At 44.9% G+C, this 16193-nt stretch overlaps 1 protein-coding gene across 7 annotated transcripts in view; it reads right to left on the bottom strand.

The window, feature by feature from the left end:
- Positions 1 to 16193, bottom strand: part of EXOC2 (exocyst complex component 2) — a 123354-nt gene that overhangs the window by 75952 nt on the left and 31209 nt on the right. For 6 of the 7 annotated variants that reach the window (XR_009733060.1, XM_061399015.1, XM_061399019.1 and 3 more), the window contains exons 4-7: positions 15041 to 15167; positions 7873 to 7986; positions 6389 to 6513; positions 4902 to 4982 (exon numbers count right to left, since the gene is read on the bottom strand). Coding sequence is in view for 6 of the 7 variants with exons in the window: in XM_061399015.1 (XP_061254999.1) it covers positions 4902 to 4982; positions 6389 to 6513; positions 7873 to 7986; positions 15041 to 15167 (447 nt within the window). In the remaining variant the exon portion in view is untranslated. The remainder of the gene's footprint in view (positions 1 to 4901; positions 4983 to 6388; positions 6514 to 7872; positions 7987 to 15040; positions 15168 to 16193) is intronic. The other variant, XM_061399020.1, reaches the window with a different exon arrangement.

Genomic DNA, 16193 nt, shown 5'->3' with positions numbered 1-16193 from the left:
ACTGAGAAGAAAAGGACAGGCCGGCTCCCGGAGCTGAGGCAGGACGCCCTGGAGCAGTCCCATCGCACATAGCAGCCCCAGGCCCGCCCGGACTGAAGGCCGTCCCTCCCCCTCGCAGGGACAGTGTGTCCTGCTCTCGGGGACGGACACCCCCAGCATGGACAGCAAGCACAGAGGCCTCAGCTGGGCTGGCAGGGCAGTGACATGTCCCTCGGCCTAAGACAGGGTGACAGGCACAGGCCTGGAGGGCTCCAAGTGCAGGCAGCCAGAGGCAGACACTGCATGGCTCCAGCTCCTGGAGGCAGGCGGCCTGGGGCCGGGGGGGTGGATGGGCAGCCTCAGGAACAGAGCTAACGCCACTGCACGGCAGCCAGGTAGGGAAAACAACACTTCCACTGGAGAAAATCTCACGCCCTCCCACAACAGATCACATGCGGCACTGCACATGGCGGCAGTACCGGGGGGTGACACATGGCATCACACATGGTCATCCAGCCATCACGTTGTGCGCTTTGAACTTACACAATATCCGTGTCAACTGCTTCTCAACAGAGCAGGAGGAAAAGATGGGGAGACGGGTCACTGCAGCACTGCCCCCGGATCTTAGGCCCTCAATGATGGGAAAGCCTGAGCCTGCACCAGCAACTGTCACCCGCAGAAAACACCATGTGACTCTGAGGTGCCTGGCCACCTCAAGACTATCAAAGCAGACTCAAGCTCTCTGTGGCCCTGCTCAGGGCACTGGCACCGGGCACAGAGCACAGCCCAGGCAATGGCGACCCACGTCTCTGCCTGGGGAGCTAGGGCTTCCCCGACCCATCACGCTATTCACCCCCGGAACAGGAAAACTAACCAAAGTTAAGGCAAACTTTTCAACATACAGTTAAACTCATGGCAAAACTCCGACACAAAGAGACTGAGCAACCTGCCATGTGTCTTGTTTCTCCTAACAAACTCCAGAAATGGACCGACAGGCAGACTTCACAGGGTGACACCAGCTGACAAGGTGGCTCTCCGAGTCACCCAGCGCTCGTCTCCAGCCCGCCTGAGGCTGAGCCCCCACCAGCCTCACGCCCCCACTCACGCATCTCCCTGGCTCCTCTTCTGTTTCTACCCAGCTTCCTTCCAGTCCATTCTCAACAAATGGCAGAATGTTTAAGTTCACCGTGTGACTGCTTTATTTAAAATCCTTCCGGGGCTCACCAGTAGCCTCAGAATAGACAAACTCCACGACATTGCATGGAAAGCTCCTCACAAGCAGACCCCTCGACCTGCAACCTTACCCCTCATTTCCTGCTTACTGAACCGCAGTGGCTCCCCTGACCGGGGACGCACGTGGGCCCACAGAGGGCAGGGCAGCGCAGGGCCGCGTGCAGGACTGCATCAGGGATCGGGCAGCTGAGCCAAGCAAACAATCCTAACAACCAAGTGGAAGATGACGCTTATTCTGTGACTTCTAAAAATTTTTGCTGAAATGTTAAAAACTTGCTGTTGGTTAGAAACGAAAAAAAAAGAAAAAACAGTAAAACTAATTTTTATTTAGTACACTATTAATATAAAATATTAGAAACACTGAAAATTCAAGTGCTTAATTTCTTTGTAAACAACATTATCAAGACAGCCTGCCTTCTCTTCTCGTCATAAAATCTGCAGCATGTATCAGGCATCCTTTCTGCGCTCCGACAATCACCCTCGTGTCCACACCTGTCCACCGTGTCCCAAGCATCCCAGGTGAGTCCCTCATCATACCCTCCTGGTTTCTGTGGGGATGCGCACCCTCACTAAGCTCCTTGGGGCTCCCACATGGTGACAGCGCCCCACTGGTGCCTGTCTACACCCCAGCTGATGGGCTCTGAACCCCGCTTCCCCTGTGCTGGTTCACGGTCATCTCTGCGGACCACGTCCTCCTGCGAGTGTCTCTCTGGGAGATGCGGAGGCCACACACAGGCACACTCTGCGTCTGAGCATGACTCTACCACGAGGGCAGCTGGGCATCCGTGACTGGTGAGCGATGGGTGGGTGGACAGCCAGAAACCAAGCGAGCACTGACGCAACGCGGTGAGAATGCTGGGCGCTGACAGCCACGAGCTCCAACCCAGCAGAGCCTGTCTGCAGTTTACAGCACAGACTTGGAGCCAGATCTCCAGGCCCAAATGCCACTCACTACGCAAGTGACTCAGGGAATGCATGTCGTCTTTCTGAGCCTCAGCTTTTTCATCAATAAAATGAAGATAACAGAACAAGCTTCCCAGAGTAACCGCAGGGCTCAGCACCTGTAGGGTGCGGAAGCAGCGCCTGGCCGGGCTGGTCACAGCAGCGCCTGCGAGGTCTGGTCACAGCTGCGACCACGACGCCTGGGCCACACCATCCCTCCCTGCAACCGGCACTATCTAACCCGCAGCATCAGGCACATGGGGCTACTTCAGATGAAATTAAAATTAAAAACTACATTCCTCAGTGACACTAGCCATGATTTAAGTGCTCGACAGCTACACCTCCACTGCCACAGAAGCTGCTGGCTGTACACTCCTGGAACAGACAACAGACACAGAGAGGAATGCGGATTCCACAGAAATCAACAGTCATCACTGTACACAGAAGTGGTACCGGACTGTGTGGCTGTACACTCCTGCAACAGGCCACACACACAGAGGAATGTGGATCTATAGACATCAACAGTCATTACTGCATCACTGCTTTGAAATTAAGAAGGAATTATTAAATACCAAAGCAAATATAAGAAATGTATCAGTGAGAACCTGTTTTCAAGCATTTCAATGAAAGGTTTCAAAATTGGTAAATTCTGAACAAAATGGACTAAATTTCTTATGGCCAATGTCACCCTTCAGAAACTTAAAGTGAAAAGGATTTCCCAAATCTTAAGAAGTTTCATTTAAAATAACTCAGGAAAAGCACATGTAAGTTAGCATGTGATCACGCCCCAGACTGTGCCCACACTCCTGTATAATCTCTGCACAGCTCCTCAAGAGCAGTGATCAGGTCCCACTCTCTGGGCAGGGACCTGCTTGAGGGCGGCAGTCACATGCCCCCAGTCACATGACCCAGCATGACACTGGACACCATCAGCCGTACCAAAGTTGGCCAAGCTCACCTGAACTACAAACTTATCCTACAATAGCAAACATCAACATACAGCTGACAGAAAAATATTTCTAGGAAAAAGGGACTGTTACAAAGGAATATATTCTACAAAAAATGTTTATCCCAGAAAGTCCTGAATCTCAAAGGATTTCTCAAAGAAGTGACATTCATGTTAAGCCAGTTTACTCAAAAAAGAGCAAACTTTCAGCAGAAATTTAAAAGGACACATTTCTAGAAAAAGTTTGTGCTTATAAAGGAATAAAAGTAAAACAATTTCCCTTACAAATTTTACTACCACAAGTCTCAAGGGAGAATTATCTAAACTACTGAAAAGAAAAAAGTTATACACTACATTGGGCCTCACCATGAAACGGATCTTAATTTTTTCCAACATTAACAAATATCCATTTTCTTCTACTGATAAATTGAGATACTTACTAAGCCAGCTTGTTCTCACAAATCACCTTTTCAAAGTTACTATCATTTTTTTTTTTAAACAGATATCATGGTTTGATGGCAATTTCCCCAGGGAAAATAGCATCCCCAAGTAGAACACAGCCTTCCAACCCTTTAAAATGTCTGACTTTGTTAATACAGAAACAGCTTTAGTAAATGCTTATTTGGGCTGAATTCAGACTATATTCATTTGAACAAAGCTGGTGACTGGATACTCAGACAAGAAAAAGAAATGAGGTAAAATCTCAAGGCAAAATGATAGTAATACAAAAAAACAGAGAGAAAAATATTTAAAGTGTTGTAAAACTCATAAATTTTGAGATGAAATCGAAGTAATCAAATTCTACTACCAAGGAAAGCCTATATCAAATTAAAACTTCTTTCTAGAAAACACTTATTATCAGAGATCCCAAAGTTTATGAACAGATTATTACAAAAAAGCCCAGAAACTTTTGCTGATGGAACTAAATTAAGATAGAAGTGCAAAACTGACTTGTTATCACAGTCCTACATTATAGAATCACTAAAGGGCCGACGCTGGGGGTCTTCAATATTTTAGTTATTCTTGACTCTACTTCCTGGTGAAGTTGTATGCTCTACATGCTTACACTCGACGACCAGGAAAGTCCCCTGGACATCACTGCTCCTTGTCAAGTGTTTCACTATATTCGTGAAGACAACAGTTTACTTTCGAGCCACTAATATTATAACAGGGACTGATTTATCTGCTGAGTTTCTTCTAAATCTATAGGGTAAGTAGCTGGAAGTTCATATGTCAGCAGAAAGAAGGGGAGGTGGAAAGAGCCTTGAATTCCATGTATCAGTTTCTCTTGGCCTACAATTCTTACAAAATGTCTCAGAGTTAGAAACACTCAAGAATGCAGCTGTCTTAAATTTGTTTTGGAAAAAGGCATGGCATAAACAAATAGACAGCTCGGTATCTGACTTCCAACAGCTGATGTTATCACTGTGTTACCACTGGCAGATGCTTGAAGACGCTATTCTATGTTCTTGGTCAATGATGATCCTGGCTACAGCCACAGCAATTTTTTTCCTTTGATGATGTCATTTACGCACTGGCCTCCTTTATGGTAGCAAATTTTACTTTTTAAGAAGCATACTGGTTTGCTCTCAAATGATGATTTCTCATAAATAAAATGCAAACAGAAAGAGAACATTCATTTTCAATATTTTTATTCTCTATGCTCATTAAATCACTGCTATTTAGAAACAAATACCAAAATACAACTTAACTGCCTTGTTCTGTGAAACCAGGTCCAAGAACTCTATCAAAGCTTGTTATAAAGTCCATAAATAAGTTTGGGTAGTAGGACAAAACTTACTGTTCAGAACATTCTCCAACTTCTGCGTCATGGATCCTTCTACTTTTTCCGTTCCATCCGCTTCTAGTTTTTGATGGATAGCTAGAAAAAAAGCACCAAGTTAAAATGTAGGCTATTTTAATGGGTGGCAAAATATTACATCAAAAAAGACATTTTTAAACAGCTCTGGTTCTATTTTCACTGCTAGAAAGAAGCACAAACACACAAAAACTCTGCAAAGTAAACAGCAGACACCAGTCTAAGTCACGGTGAAAGTGAAAGTGAAGTCGCTCAGTCGTGTCCGACTCTTTTCGACCCCGTGGACTGTTGCCCACCAGGCTCCTCCATCCATGGGATTCTCTAGGCAAGAATACTGGAGTGGGTTGCCATTTCCTTCTCCAGGGATCTTCCCAACCCAGGGATCGAACCCAGGTCTCCCGCATTGCAGGCAGACGTTTTAACCTCTGAGCCACCAGGGAAGTCACGGTACTTTAATGCTATTAAAATAGTACATAATACATGTACTTAGTCATCTGATCATGAAGGCTGAGTACTAAAGATGACTGAATTAAAAAAAAGAAAAATAAGGCTTAAATTACTAATACGTTTGGTATTTGGCCACAGGAAAGTCATTCTTATCAGTTTCACCATCTACAAAATAGAAATGCGACTATTTGATATATATCAACCTCAAAATATTTAATTTCAGCCGTGGGACATAACATGGCAAAATACATATTATTCATGTTCTACTCGTCTATATTTCCCTGGAGGTTCTCAAGAAATATCTAGCAACATCTACCAACACGTCAATTTGTGGATGGGCAAATTACATTAGAGTTTTTTTGCTAGTATTTATATATGTCTGAATGATTCTGATAAATTATCAGAAAATCATTAATTTATATGTAAAAACTTTTACCTACTGATGAGAGGAAGTTTTAAAAGCAAATCTGGTTTCTTCAAGTGAATCATTAAGAAAATTTTCAAAGTAAATCTCCAAAATACAATTTGAAATTCAAAACTATGACACAGTTAAAGTAATAAAAAATAGCAAGATAAACATTACTGAGACATGACCTTAAGCAGAGCACCGTAATAAGTTTCTAACACACGACGTGCATCCAATAAGAAGCCAGTGACGAGGTTCTAACATTACTTCTATTTCACAGATGGGGAAACCATGGCTCAGTGAAATTAAATAAGTTGACCAGGTCATACAGCCAAACCCAAAATTTGAGCCAAGGCAGCGCAATCCCAGGACACAAGCTTCACTCCATCCGACCCACACCTCATGGGCAGGTGACCCAAACCCCTCAGCCTGCTTTCACGTCCATAAATTGGGAACACAGAACTATATGCATGGGAAAAGCATTCAGTCACAAAGAGGAGATTCTCTCCACTTAACAGCTGTGCACACAGCCCCAGGATCACAGCCTGCTAGCCCTCTGCAAGCTCAGGACTGGAGTCAACAGGGAAGCCCCAGCAGACACCCGAGGGTTACCTACCTGAGAGGGCGTCCTGTGCCTCAAAGAAAGTACTGAGCCCCCCTTTCACGTACGCCAGGCTGCCCTCACTCTTCTTGTTAGCCTGTCTCTTCAGGTGGGTGATCGCCATTTTGAGTTGTTCAAAACTGAAGTGAAACGAAGAAGCCACGAGAAGACAATGTGTTAGTTGTAAAATACTGAAGCTACACTGGAAAGACAGACTAATACAGTATGTAATCAGATGAGACCACGCTTTCAAATTCTTACCCAGGTCTAACCCTTTACACATTACAAACACCAAAGTCACAGCAGCTGTACAACAGCTTTGTACAGCCTCATGCGTCGGACCCCTGAGAAGTAACTATACACGTAGATATGCTTACACTTGACCCAAATCAACACAGCATTTGCCAGGTAAGGAGTTCTGAAGAGCATCTCCCAGATGCAGAGGCCTGGACCACACAGGGCTGGGTGGCAGGACCCCCCAGACGTCCACTCTGTGCACGTCACAGCCAGGCCCCACCATTAATGGTGATTTCACAGGAATCACGGGGGTCAGCTCAAAATTCACATTAAGTGAACAGACCATACTACTTCATCTTTATAACTCAAGCAGAGAAAAATCAGCTGGTCTCTGTATTTCACAAGTTTTATTTCCACTAAAGCTAAGAAAATCTGGCTGTAAATTGTTGACTATATTCTTGAGTGCCAAGATGGTACTACACAGAGACGAGAGATCAATCCTGACTTAGGGTAACAGAAAAGCACATCTATAATGTGAAATCAGAACCATCTTCCCCAAAGAAAGACTTCAGACATTTGCTCTAAAAATTTACCAGGCCAAATTTACTCCAAGTATATACCAACTTTTCTTGTTTTCTATGATGGTTTTGATCCCAATAGGTGAAGGAAGAATTTCTTCTAAAGTGTATTTTAACAAGTTGGGGTGTTTCAAGGATATACATTTTAAGCAATAAGCCATTTAGTCAAACATTTCTACTATAGGAGAGTGTTCTAGCTAGCCCTGCATGCGAGCCACAGGCCTGCTGTCGCCCAGAGGGCAGGCAGACTCTCAAGCAGCAGGAACAGAGGGGCACTGTACCCGGGTGCATGGCCCGTGTGTACTTTTTGCTGATTTTAAGTCAGGTCTTTGAAAAATGTTAAACAACTCATCTTCCTTTGCTCTCTGGTCAGGAAGGAGGTGTCTTCCTTGTTTTAGACCAGTACTTGAGAACTCTGTTACCTGAGCAGGGAGGGGTCACAGGCAGACACAGGACAACAGCTAAGACCCAAGTTTTACCAGGTGGCCCAAACAACGAAACATACAGAAACATCAGGGTAGAAGGAAATAGGGCTCCTGGAATCAATGATCCCGTTTTATAAATAAGGCCCAGATACTCTGATGTGTTCACAAGCACCCAGGGTCAAGAGGGCTGCTAACCCCACGCCTCCACGCCTGATGCGCTGTACCCCAAGAAGCCACACGGCACTGCCCGCGCCCTCACCTCGTGTTGGAGTGGTTCTCAATTAGGTACCAGGCAGCGGAAAAGTTCTCACTTGTAAAGTCAGCACTCATTCCAGGGAACAGCATTTCTAAGTCCTTCTGGGGAAATTTACCTCTGAGGGAGGAAAAAGGCTTAAGATGTGTTTAGAGTGCTATTACTACAAAGACGTAACCAACAGCAATAGACATGGACACAAATCATTACAATGATGCATGCGACATTACGGAGTCTAAGTCTGTACACGTGAAAAATATACTTCCTACGCCATATAAACTTCAGCTGTATGTATAAACTTTGTATATATATGATAGAAAATTAGTTATAATGCAGAAATTATATCAGTAAAAGAATATAAAACTTAAAGAGGCTGAGTTGATACTTCATGAAATCTGTCCAAATATGAAATCATTTCCTATCCAATAGACAAAATTTGGGTACACTGACATTAAAAACAGTAAAATCAACCTGTTAAAACACTGTTAAAGACCTATGTGAGAGCTAGCTTAAGACACACTGATGCTGACGACAGTTGCTGACCCAGGCAGATCTAAACAGCACTCACGCTTCTATGCACACGTCTAGATCAAGTTCAAGGAAAGCTGATGCTGATGGACAGTCCCTTATCTGCAGCCCCTCTGCAGCTAGGAAGAAATATGTGCCGCCCCGGGCGGAGGATGGCAGAGCCAGGCTCCTCGCGGCTCAGTGACACTTCTGGGTCCTGACTCAACCAATCGTGGAACCCACCATCTCTGGACTTCGTATATTATGAGAAATAAATATCTTCCTTGCTTACACCACGATGAATTTTTGTTTTCTATTACTTACAGCTGAAGGCACCCTGAATCTACCCCAAAATAAGATCTGTGACACAAACACCTAGAAAGCTGACAATGAGTGACACCACTGGAAGCAGCGACGCCCTGTGGGGAGCACACCCACAGACGCAGAGGCAGCTCGGGCAGCATGCACAGGTTTACAGAGTTTCTGAATAACCTTGAGGAAATTATTTTACCTCCCTAAGGCTCCATTTTTGGAGAAGGAAATGGCAACCCACTCCAGTGTTCTTGCCTGGAGAATCCCAGGGACGAGGGAGCCTGGTGGGCTGCCGTCTATGGGGTCGCACAGAGTCGGACACGACTGAAGTGACTTAGCAGCAGTAGCAGTAGCAAGGCTCCATTTATTCATGAGGATAATAAGAGCATATCTTCCTCTTAAGAAAATGCTGAGGATTAAAGTAGATAATGCATGTGGAAGGCTTAACAGTTTTTGACACTTAATAAATGCTCAAAAACGTTACTCTGTTACCTTTATTCTTTATACTTGGTTCTCTATATTTAATAGAGTCTTTCATTAAGAACCATTTTATCTGATTCTCGTAACAACATGATGAGTTATATAATCCCATTTTACAGTCAAAGAAACAGCCCCAGTACTTGTATTGTCAAATAAAGAACCGGAGACGCTTATGAAAAATGTCTACATACATAGCTGTAAGTCTAGAAAAACAGAAAGTGAGGGAGAGATTCAGAATGCAGAGAACTGCTAATGGTCTTAGTCACAGCATGAGGAAGAGCAGAAACACCGTGTCAAAGGAGCATGAAGTCTGGAGACTTAACCCTCTGTCCAGAGTAACTGGGTCTTAAGGTCTGACTGTCTAAGTGAAGTCATAGATTAACAGCAAGGCATATTCTAAGTGACTAAATCCACACTTCGAACTCACTAACCAGATAGTGCAAGCAACACAGAGTCTAATGTGTAACACGTGAAGTGATTTCACTAAGGAACCAACAGTTTCAGTAGCTGACAACCTTCGTGCCCCCACGGTGCACGCTCCCCATTAGATGGCAGTGTGAACTCAGATTACACCTTCCGAAGGGTTTAGCCATGAGGACCCAGGTACAGTGGGCAGGTGCAGAACTACAGGAATGTCCTCAACTCGGCAGCATTCACTTTCAAAGAGGAAACTGACCTGATGACCTCCAGTCAGCAGAAGAACAAAAGTCCTCCTGAGAAAAGTTCCCTGCCCCCGCAGAGAGCTGCACGGTTGAGCCCAGCCCGTGCGCTCCAGCTCCCGACCGCAGGCAGAAAGGCAGGAGGGAGTGGGGGAGCGCGTGGTCCGCACAGCTGCTACTCCAGCGCCCGTGCTGCTCTGTGCGTTAAATGTCATCAGCCTGTTCAGGGCTGTGTGCTTTTCCCCTTTTTTGGCCTCTCAGTTTCTGGACGCAGGCACTGCACCACAGTCCACAAGTCTGTTCTTAAAGACTTCTAAAAGGTAACCGTCTCCAAGGCGCTTCCCTTCCACACTCTCACTAAGAACTACTTTGTCACCTCTCCTTGTTTTCTAACTGGAGCAGGAAAACGGGTCACCTTTTCTCGTTACTGGAAGGCAGCCTGGTGTGGAACACACCAGACTGCGCGGCTTATAAAGCCTCTGTGGACACAACCCAGAAGCCAATGGGGCATCAACGCACTGCTCGAGACCCCTCTTCCCAGGTAGTAACTCCTAACACACGGTGGATCATACAATAACGGGGTATGGTGTCGGGGAGAAGCCCCACTGTAACGCCCTCACTCCCATATACGGCAGTCCGCCTAGTCACTCAGTCATGTCCAACTCTTCATGACCCCATGGACTGCAGCACACCAGGCCTCCCTGTCCATACCAACTCTCGGAGTCTACCCAGACTCATGTCCATTGAGTTGGTGATGCCATCCAACCATCTCATCCTCTGTTGTCCCCTTCTCTTCCTGCCCTCAATCTTTCCCAGCATCCGGGTCTTTTCCAATGAATCAGCTCTCCACATCAGGTGGCCAAAGTATTGGAGTTTCAGCTTCAGCATTAGTCCTTCCAATGAATATTCAGGACTCATTTCCTTTAGGATGGACTGGCTGGATCTTCTTGCAGTCCAAGGGACTCTCGAGAGTCATCACAGTTCAAAAGCATCAATTCTTTAGTGCTCAGCTTTCTTCATAGTCCAATTCTCATACCATATATGACTACTGGAAAAACCATAGCTTTCACTAGACGGACCTTTGTTGGCAAAATAATGTCTCTGCTTTTAAATATGCTGTCTAGGTTGGTTATAGCTTTTCTTCCAAGGAGTAAGCATCTTTTAATTTCATGGCTACAGTCACCATCTTCAGTGATTTTGGAGCCCAGAAAAATAAAGTCAGCCACTGTTTCCATTGTTTCCCCATCTATTTGCCATGAAGTGATGGGACTGGATGCCAAGATCTTCGTTTTCTGAATGTTGAACTTTAAGCCAACTTTTTCACTCTCCTCTTTGACTTCCATCAAGAGGCTCTTTAGTTCTTCTTCGCTTTCTGCCATAAGGGTGCTGTCATCTGCATATCTGAGGTTATTGGTATTTCTCCCGGCAATCTTGATTCCAGCTTGTGCTTCATCCATATATGTACCACCTCCAAAAGTTTCACTTACAAATACTCTCCTACTAGATAGAGAGGACTTTTAAGAAATAAAACCTAGGGAAGGCTTTTACTTACTAATATGAACCTGTTTTTATCTTCTTTTTCAGTTTAAATGGTTTGTCTCCATCATAATTAAAGCAGTGTAAAAAATGCCCATTTGTGACAATCAGTATAATAAATTAGAAATACAGACTTTTTACGAGCAAATCTTAGTCTCAGTTCAAAGTGAAGTTATTTTTTTCCAAGTAATTAGTAACATTTTTATAAGTTTCAAGGCACTGCGTGTGCAAAACATCAGTTAAAAGCCTAGAACCACGAAGGCCTTTTGCAGCCGAAGGAGGCCCATAAACGCCAACTGCAAGGCCTGTGGGCAGAAAGACAGCAGCACTCCGACGCGCGTACAGGGAGAGGCGCCCCTGCTGCCTCTCACTGGGGCTCACGCTCAGAGGCACTGCAGGGCACCCCGGGCTCCATCCTGCGCGTGTGACTGTGGGGCAAGAAACTCCATAAACATTCACACTGTCACAGACAGGAGCTGACTCTTCTCCCACAGGCGACCTCAGCACTGCAGTTTGGGAATAAATCAGGACCACAGCACTTTACAACAAGTAGTTCTAATTCTTCAAACCTTCTCAATTGATAAATTTCAACAAGTAAGTAAGTAAATCCTGTTATTCCTTCTCTGATGACATTTTTTAAAAAATTAAAAATAGGTTGTCTCCCATCTTCTAATTATAAAAGAAGCCCCAAATGGCATTAATAAACAGAAATAAAAGAGACAGTAAGAGGAAATGCTCCCAGGGCTTCTAACCTGAGTGCAACACCATTCTCTACAGGGACCAAAGCTTTTATCTAAAAAATATGAAGTGAGTCAGGGAAATAAAATCCATACCCATATTTTAACATCTGCTCTTCCTTTCCCATCCTCTTTTTCTAAAATGAGGCTTCTCTATTTGAGGTCAGACTTCAATAAAACAAATGCAGCTTTCCTGACAGTATCTTTAAAAGCTAAGAAGGAACCTGAAAAACATTTTTCTGGCCAAAACTACTCTCTTCTCTTGGTTTCGATACATTTTCTGACTTTCACCTTCCATTTTCTTGCTTTCTGGAATCTCTATTCATTCTTCCTTTTGATGAGAACACTTGTGAGAGACTTCACACGGGCCGTCCTCCCGCCGTGTGGAGGCCTGCCAGGGCCCCCACACCATCCAGGCACGCCTGCTCTCTGTGTCACAGAAGCGGAAGTGGGGGCTGAGAGCGACCAGGGGGCTGGCGCAGAGAGGCCTGTCGGGTGAGGGTGCACCTGGGAGACCGCCGGGCAGGGACAGGGCCGGCATGGCGCCGCCCGGCACTGCGCACTGCCCACTCTGCCTGTGCCCTGGAACTCCCTCTCAGCTGGCTTAACACTCCACTGGGCTCCCCACTAATTAATGAATTAAATAAAAGCTTGGACATGTCTGCATTTTGTATTTGTATGACAGTCAAGCTTCTACCTTTTCTAAAACTATCCTTTAGTCATTCCATGACTGAGCAAATTATTATTGAAACTTTCAAGGAACAGCTTGAAAGAAATATTATAGTAAATTTTATCACCATTTGAGCACTTCTTGAATGTACATATTACTATTTTAAGATCTGAATACAATTTATCACCCTGAAATCCTAAGTCATGAAAAGATTCTTCTCCTGGGCAGCAGAGCACTGACTAATATGCTGTGAGCACACAGCCAGCCCCGCCCCCGCCCCGCCCGCTCACACGCCCGCTCACACGCCCGCCACAGGCCCCTGCCTGCAGCCTCCAAGTCACCCTGCAGGCAGAGGGAGGGCCCGGAGCCAATTGAGAGAAGGGCTTGGACCCAACTAACTCCTTCAGAGGAGAAAGGAAAACCATTTCCAAAGAGTCACACTTTGAGTGCCTTCTGGCTGGCCACCATCACATAAGGGTTACCCTGAAACCTACTCAGAAAGAGGGTGCTACTGGATGAGAGGGGGTTTGGGGGAGAACAGATACATGTACATGTACGGCTGAGTCCCTTCACTGTTCACTTGAAATTACCACAACATTGTTAATTGGCTATACCTCAATGCAAAATAAAGTTTAAGGTTTGAAAAATAAAGGAAGAGGGCAGTAAGAGAGAGCTCAAGCCCCCTTCATGGTTAGTGGCAGCAGCAGTGACAAGACAATCAAAAAATGAAAAGGTAAAGAGATTAAACTGTGGGTGGATTACAAGATAAACAAAAACTCAAGGAAATCATTTTATGATAGTGAAAGTCGCTCAGCCATGTCTGACTCTTCATGACCCCATGGACTATACAGTCCATGGGATTCTCCAGGCCAGAATACTGGAGTGGGTAGCCTTTCCCTTCTCCGGGGGATCTTCCCAACCCAGGGATCAAACCTGGGTCTCCCATATTGCAGGTGGATTCTTAACCAGCTGAGTGAGCCACAAGGGAAGTTCATTTTATGACAGGAAATAACCAATTTAATCCTAACTTTGATAGTTCCGTCTAAGGCTCAAACAAAAGTCACAATGTATTCCTATACTCCTGTGCGAATCTTTTTCAGAAGAACAACCCAGGGGGCCCTTCTGCTCCACACTGCACGTGGTGGACCTTAGAAAGCAGAATCCAGGGCGCTGAAGCAGGCACTGGAGGATTTACTCTCAACCACAAGGTCCCCTTATGCAGGAAACCCTGTTCAAATAAAGACCCAGCAATTACCTTTCTTTCCTGGATGTTCTTAATCCTTAAACTCTTAATTTATCAGGCACTGAAACCCTTAAAACAGCTCCAGAATGACCCATGGTGGCCAAAGAGCATCACAGCTGTGGCCCAGAACAGTCCACGCTCACTGAAACCTGCCTTTTAAAACCCTCAGGCCTTTTTCAAAACAGGACAACCTCCCAAGACACACGTGCCCCCTCCCTCTCAGCTAGCACAGACCCTAGCAGGGGAAAAGCAGCCTGCTGGTGGCCGACTGGTGGTCTTCAAGGGGAGGCTTGAAGGCTAAATACACGAGGTTAGTGGCAACCTTCCCCATTCCTAGAGAAACCTAGAGAAGCTATGGCTAACGGGTTAGCAGATTACTCTGTCACCTGCAGAAGTGTTTATGAAGCAACACTCAGCAGCACTATCGCCAGCAGAGTTGCTAAGGCCGAGGGACAAATCAGACAGGACTGATGTGCAGGGCAGCTCCAGCAGGAAGACGCAAGGACAAAAGCGCTGACGTGAGAGCGCTGGGAACTCTGCATCTGGTCCAAGACATTTTGAAAGATACCATTTACTTGCCGTAATTCTGGGAAAGTAAGTCTGAATTAAGTATGAATTACAGGTAGAGAACGTAAACAAAATGACAAGACTGCACTGGGTCTAATTACTATCAAATATTTCCTGAAAAATCAAGTACATGGAAAACTCTATTTTAATCTCAAATACCATCTAAATAGTTAAACTTACCAGCTCCAGACAACACACTAACTCTCGTGTCATTAGAAGTATTAGTTATTAAAAATTTCAAAATACTTTTTTCCTTCACAAAATGAAAACTCAAAAATTAAAGAGGTAGGTAGGTTTTGCCAACATTTTAATTGGAACGTTCTCTCTAGCAGCTCCAGAAATGACACTGACTCCAACGACAGAGGCATCTTCCGTTGTGCTTCCTTGCATGTTTCTGGAGCCTGAATGCATGAAACTCTTCAGCACATGGAGAGCAAGGCAGCTGAGGCGAGGCAGTACTCACTTTTCAATCTCGATGCCGAGTGGGTTGGCAGGACGCAGGGACAAGGGAGGAATCCCTTTATTCCTGTCAGTGCGCATGTCATAGTAATTCATCTCATCAACCCACACAGCGGACTGATCCAAAATGCCTACCAAAACAAGGAGCACAGACTTAACAGGATACACGGTCCCCAGGTGCTGTCTAAATTTTACTTTACTGCTTTACTGTTTTAAGACCTAACACAAAATGCACACTAAAGTAATTTTTTAAAGATCTGAGGGCACAAAAGCTTTAATTTCTTTCTTAGTTAAAAGCACTAAAAATCCATAGAAAAGCAAAAATAACACCTCTTCATTGTACTGTACATTATTCAATACAGAAGATAAATTAACATCTGAGAAAAAGTTCTGTTAAAACAATTTTATTTTACAAATAACAAGCAGTACAGTTAATTTGGTATATCAACAAAGTATCCAACAATTCCTTATATAAAGAAATCAGTCAAATACCTTCCAAGGAATGCACAGCTTGGGTGATGGAAATGACTGAGACATTCAGGAAAAACAAAACGTCATCTCTGAAAGCAGCACCCTCTCTCACATGACTGAGCCCTTCTTCACGCTCCCTGGCACGATGCTTCCCAGGGTCCCCTCTCAGACCCAAGGGCTGGGCAGGGAGATGGGTGAAGCAGAGTGCAGGGCGGGGCCTGAGCCCCCAAAGGAAGGGCTCTGGGCCCAGGCAGCCTCCAGTGGCAGGACTCCTTGTGAACCCTCTGTTTCAATCAGCACCACACTTGTGCCAGGACACAAGGAGGCTGTCAGAGGGAAGTGCAGGTCCAGACACTCCCAAGTGCGGTTCTGTAAGCCTTTCCTGAGCCTGTACGTGCTAAGTACTGGGCAAAGCGTTTTAGAATAAAGTCAATACTTGATAATAAGTTTTCTTTATCTGCTGTATAAACATGATACAAGATGGTACTAGATTCTGTCAAAATATTTTGACAAAATCAAAAAGGTTCCTCCAGAAAACTGAAGACCAGCTCCTACTTTGTAATTTCACAGTTCAGTTTTCAAAGACATTAAACAAAATTAAGCAAAAATAAGAATACTGTGCATATAAAAATGTGTACATATATTTATATACACATTTGTATATCTATGTACAGGGCTTCCCTGGT

The sequence above is a fragment of the Bos javanicus genome, chromosome 23 (assembly GCF_032452875.1).
Source record: "Bos javanicus breed banteng chromosome 23, ARS-OSU_banteng_1.0, whole genome shotgun sequence".
Classification (NCBI taxonomy): Eukaryota; Metazoa; Chordata; class Mammalia; order Artiodactyla; family Bovidae; genus Bos; species Bos javanicus.
The sequence above is the reverse complement of the archived record's forward strand: the minus strand, read 5'-3'. Positions and strand labels throughout refer to the sequence as shown.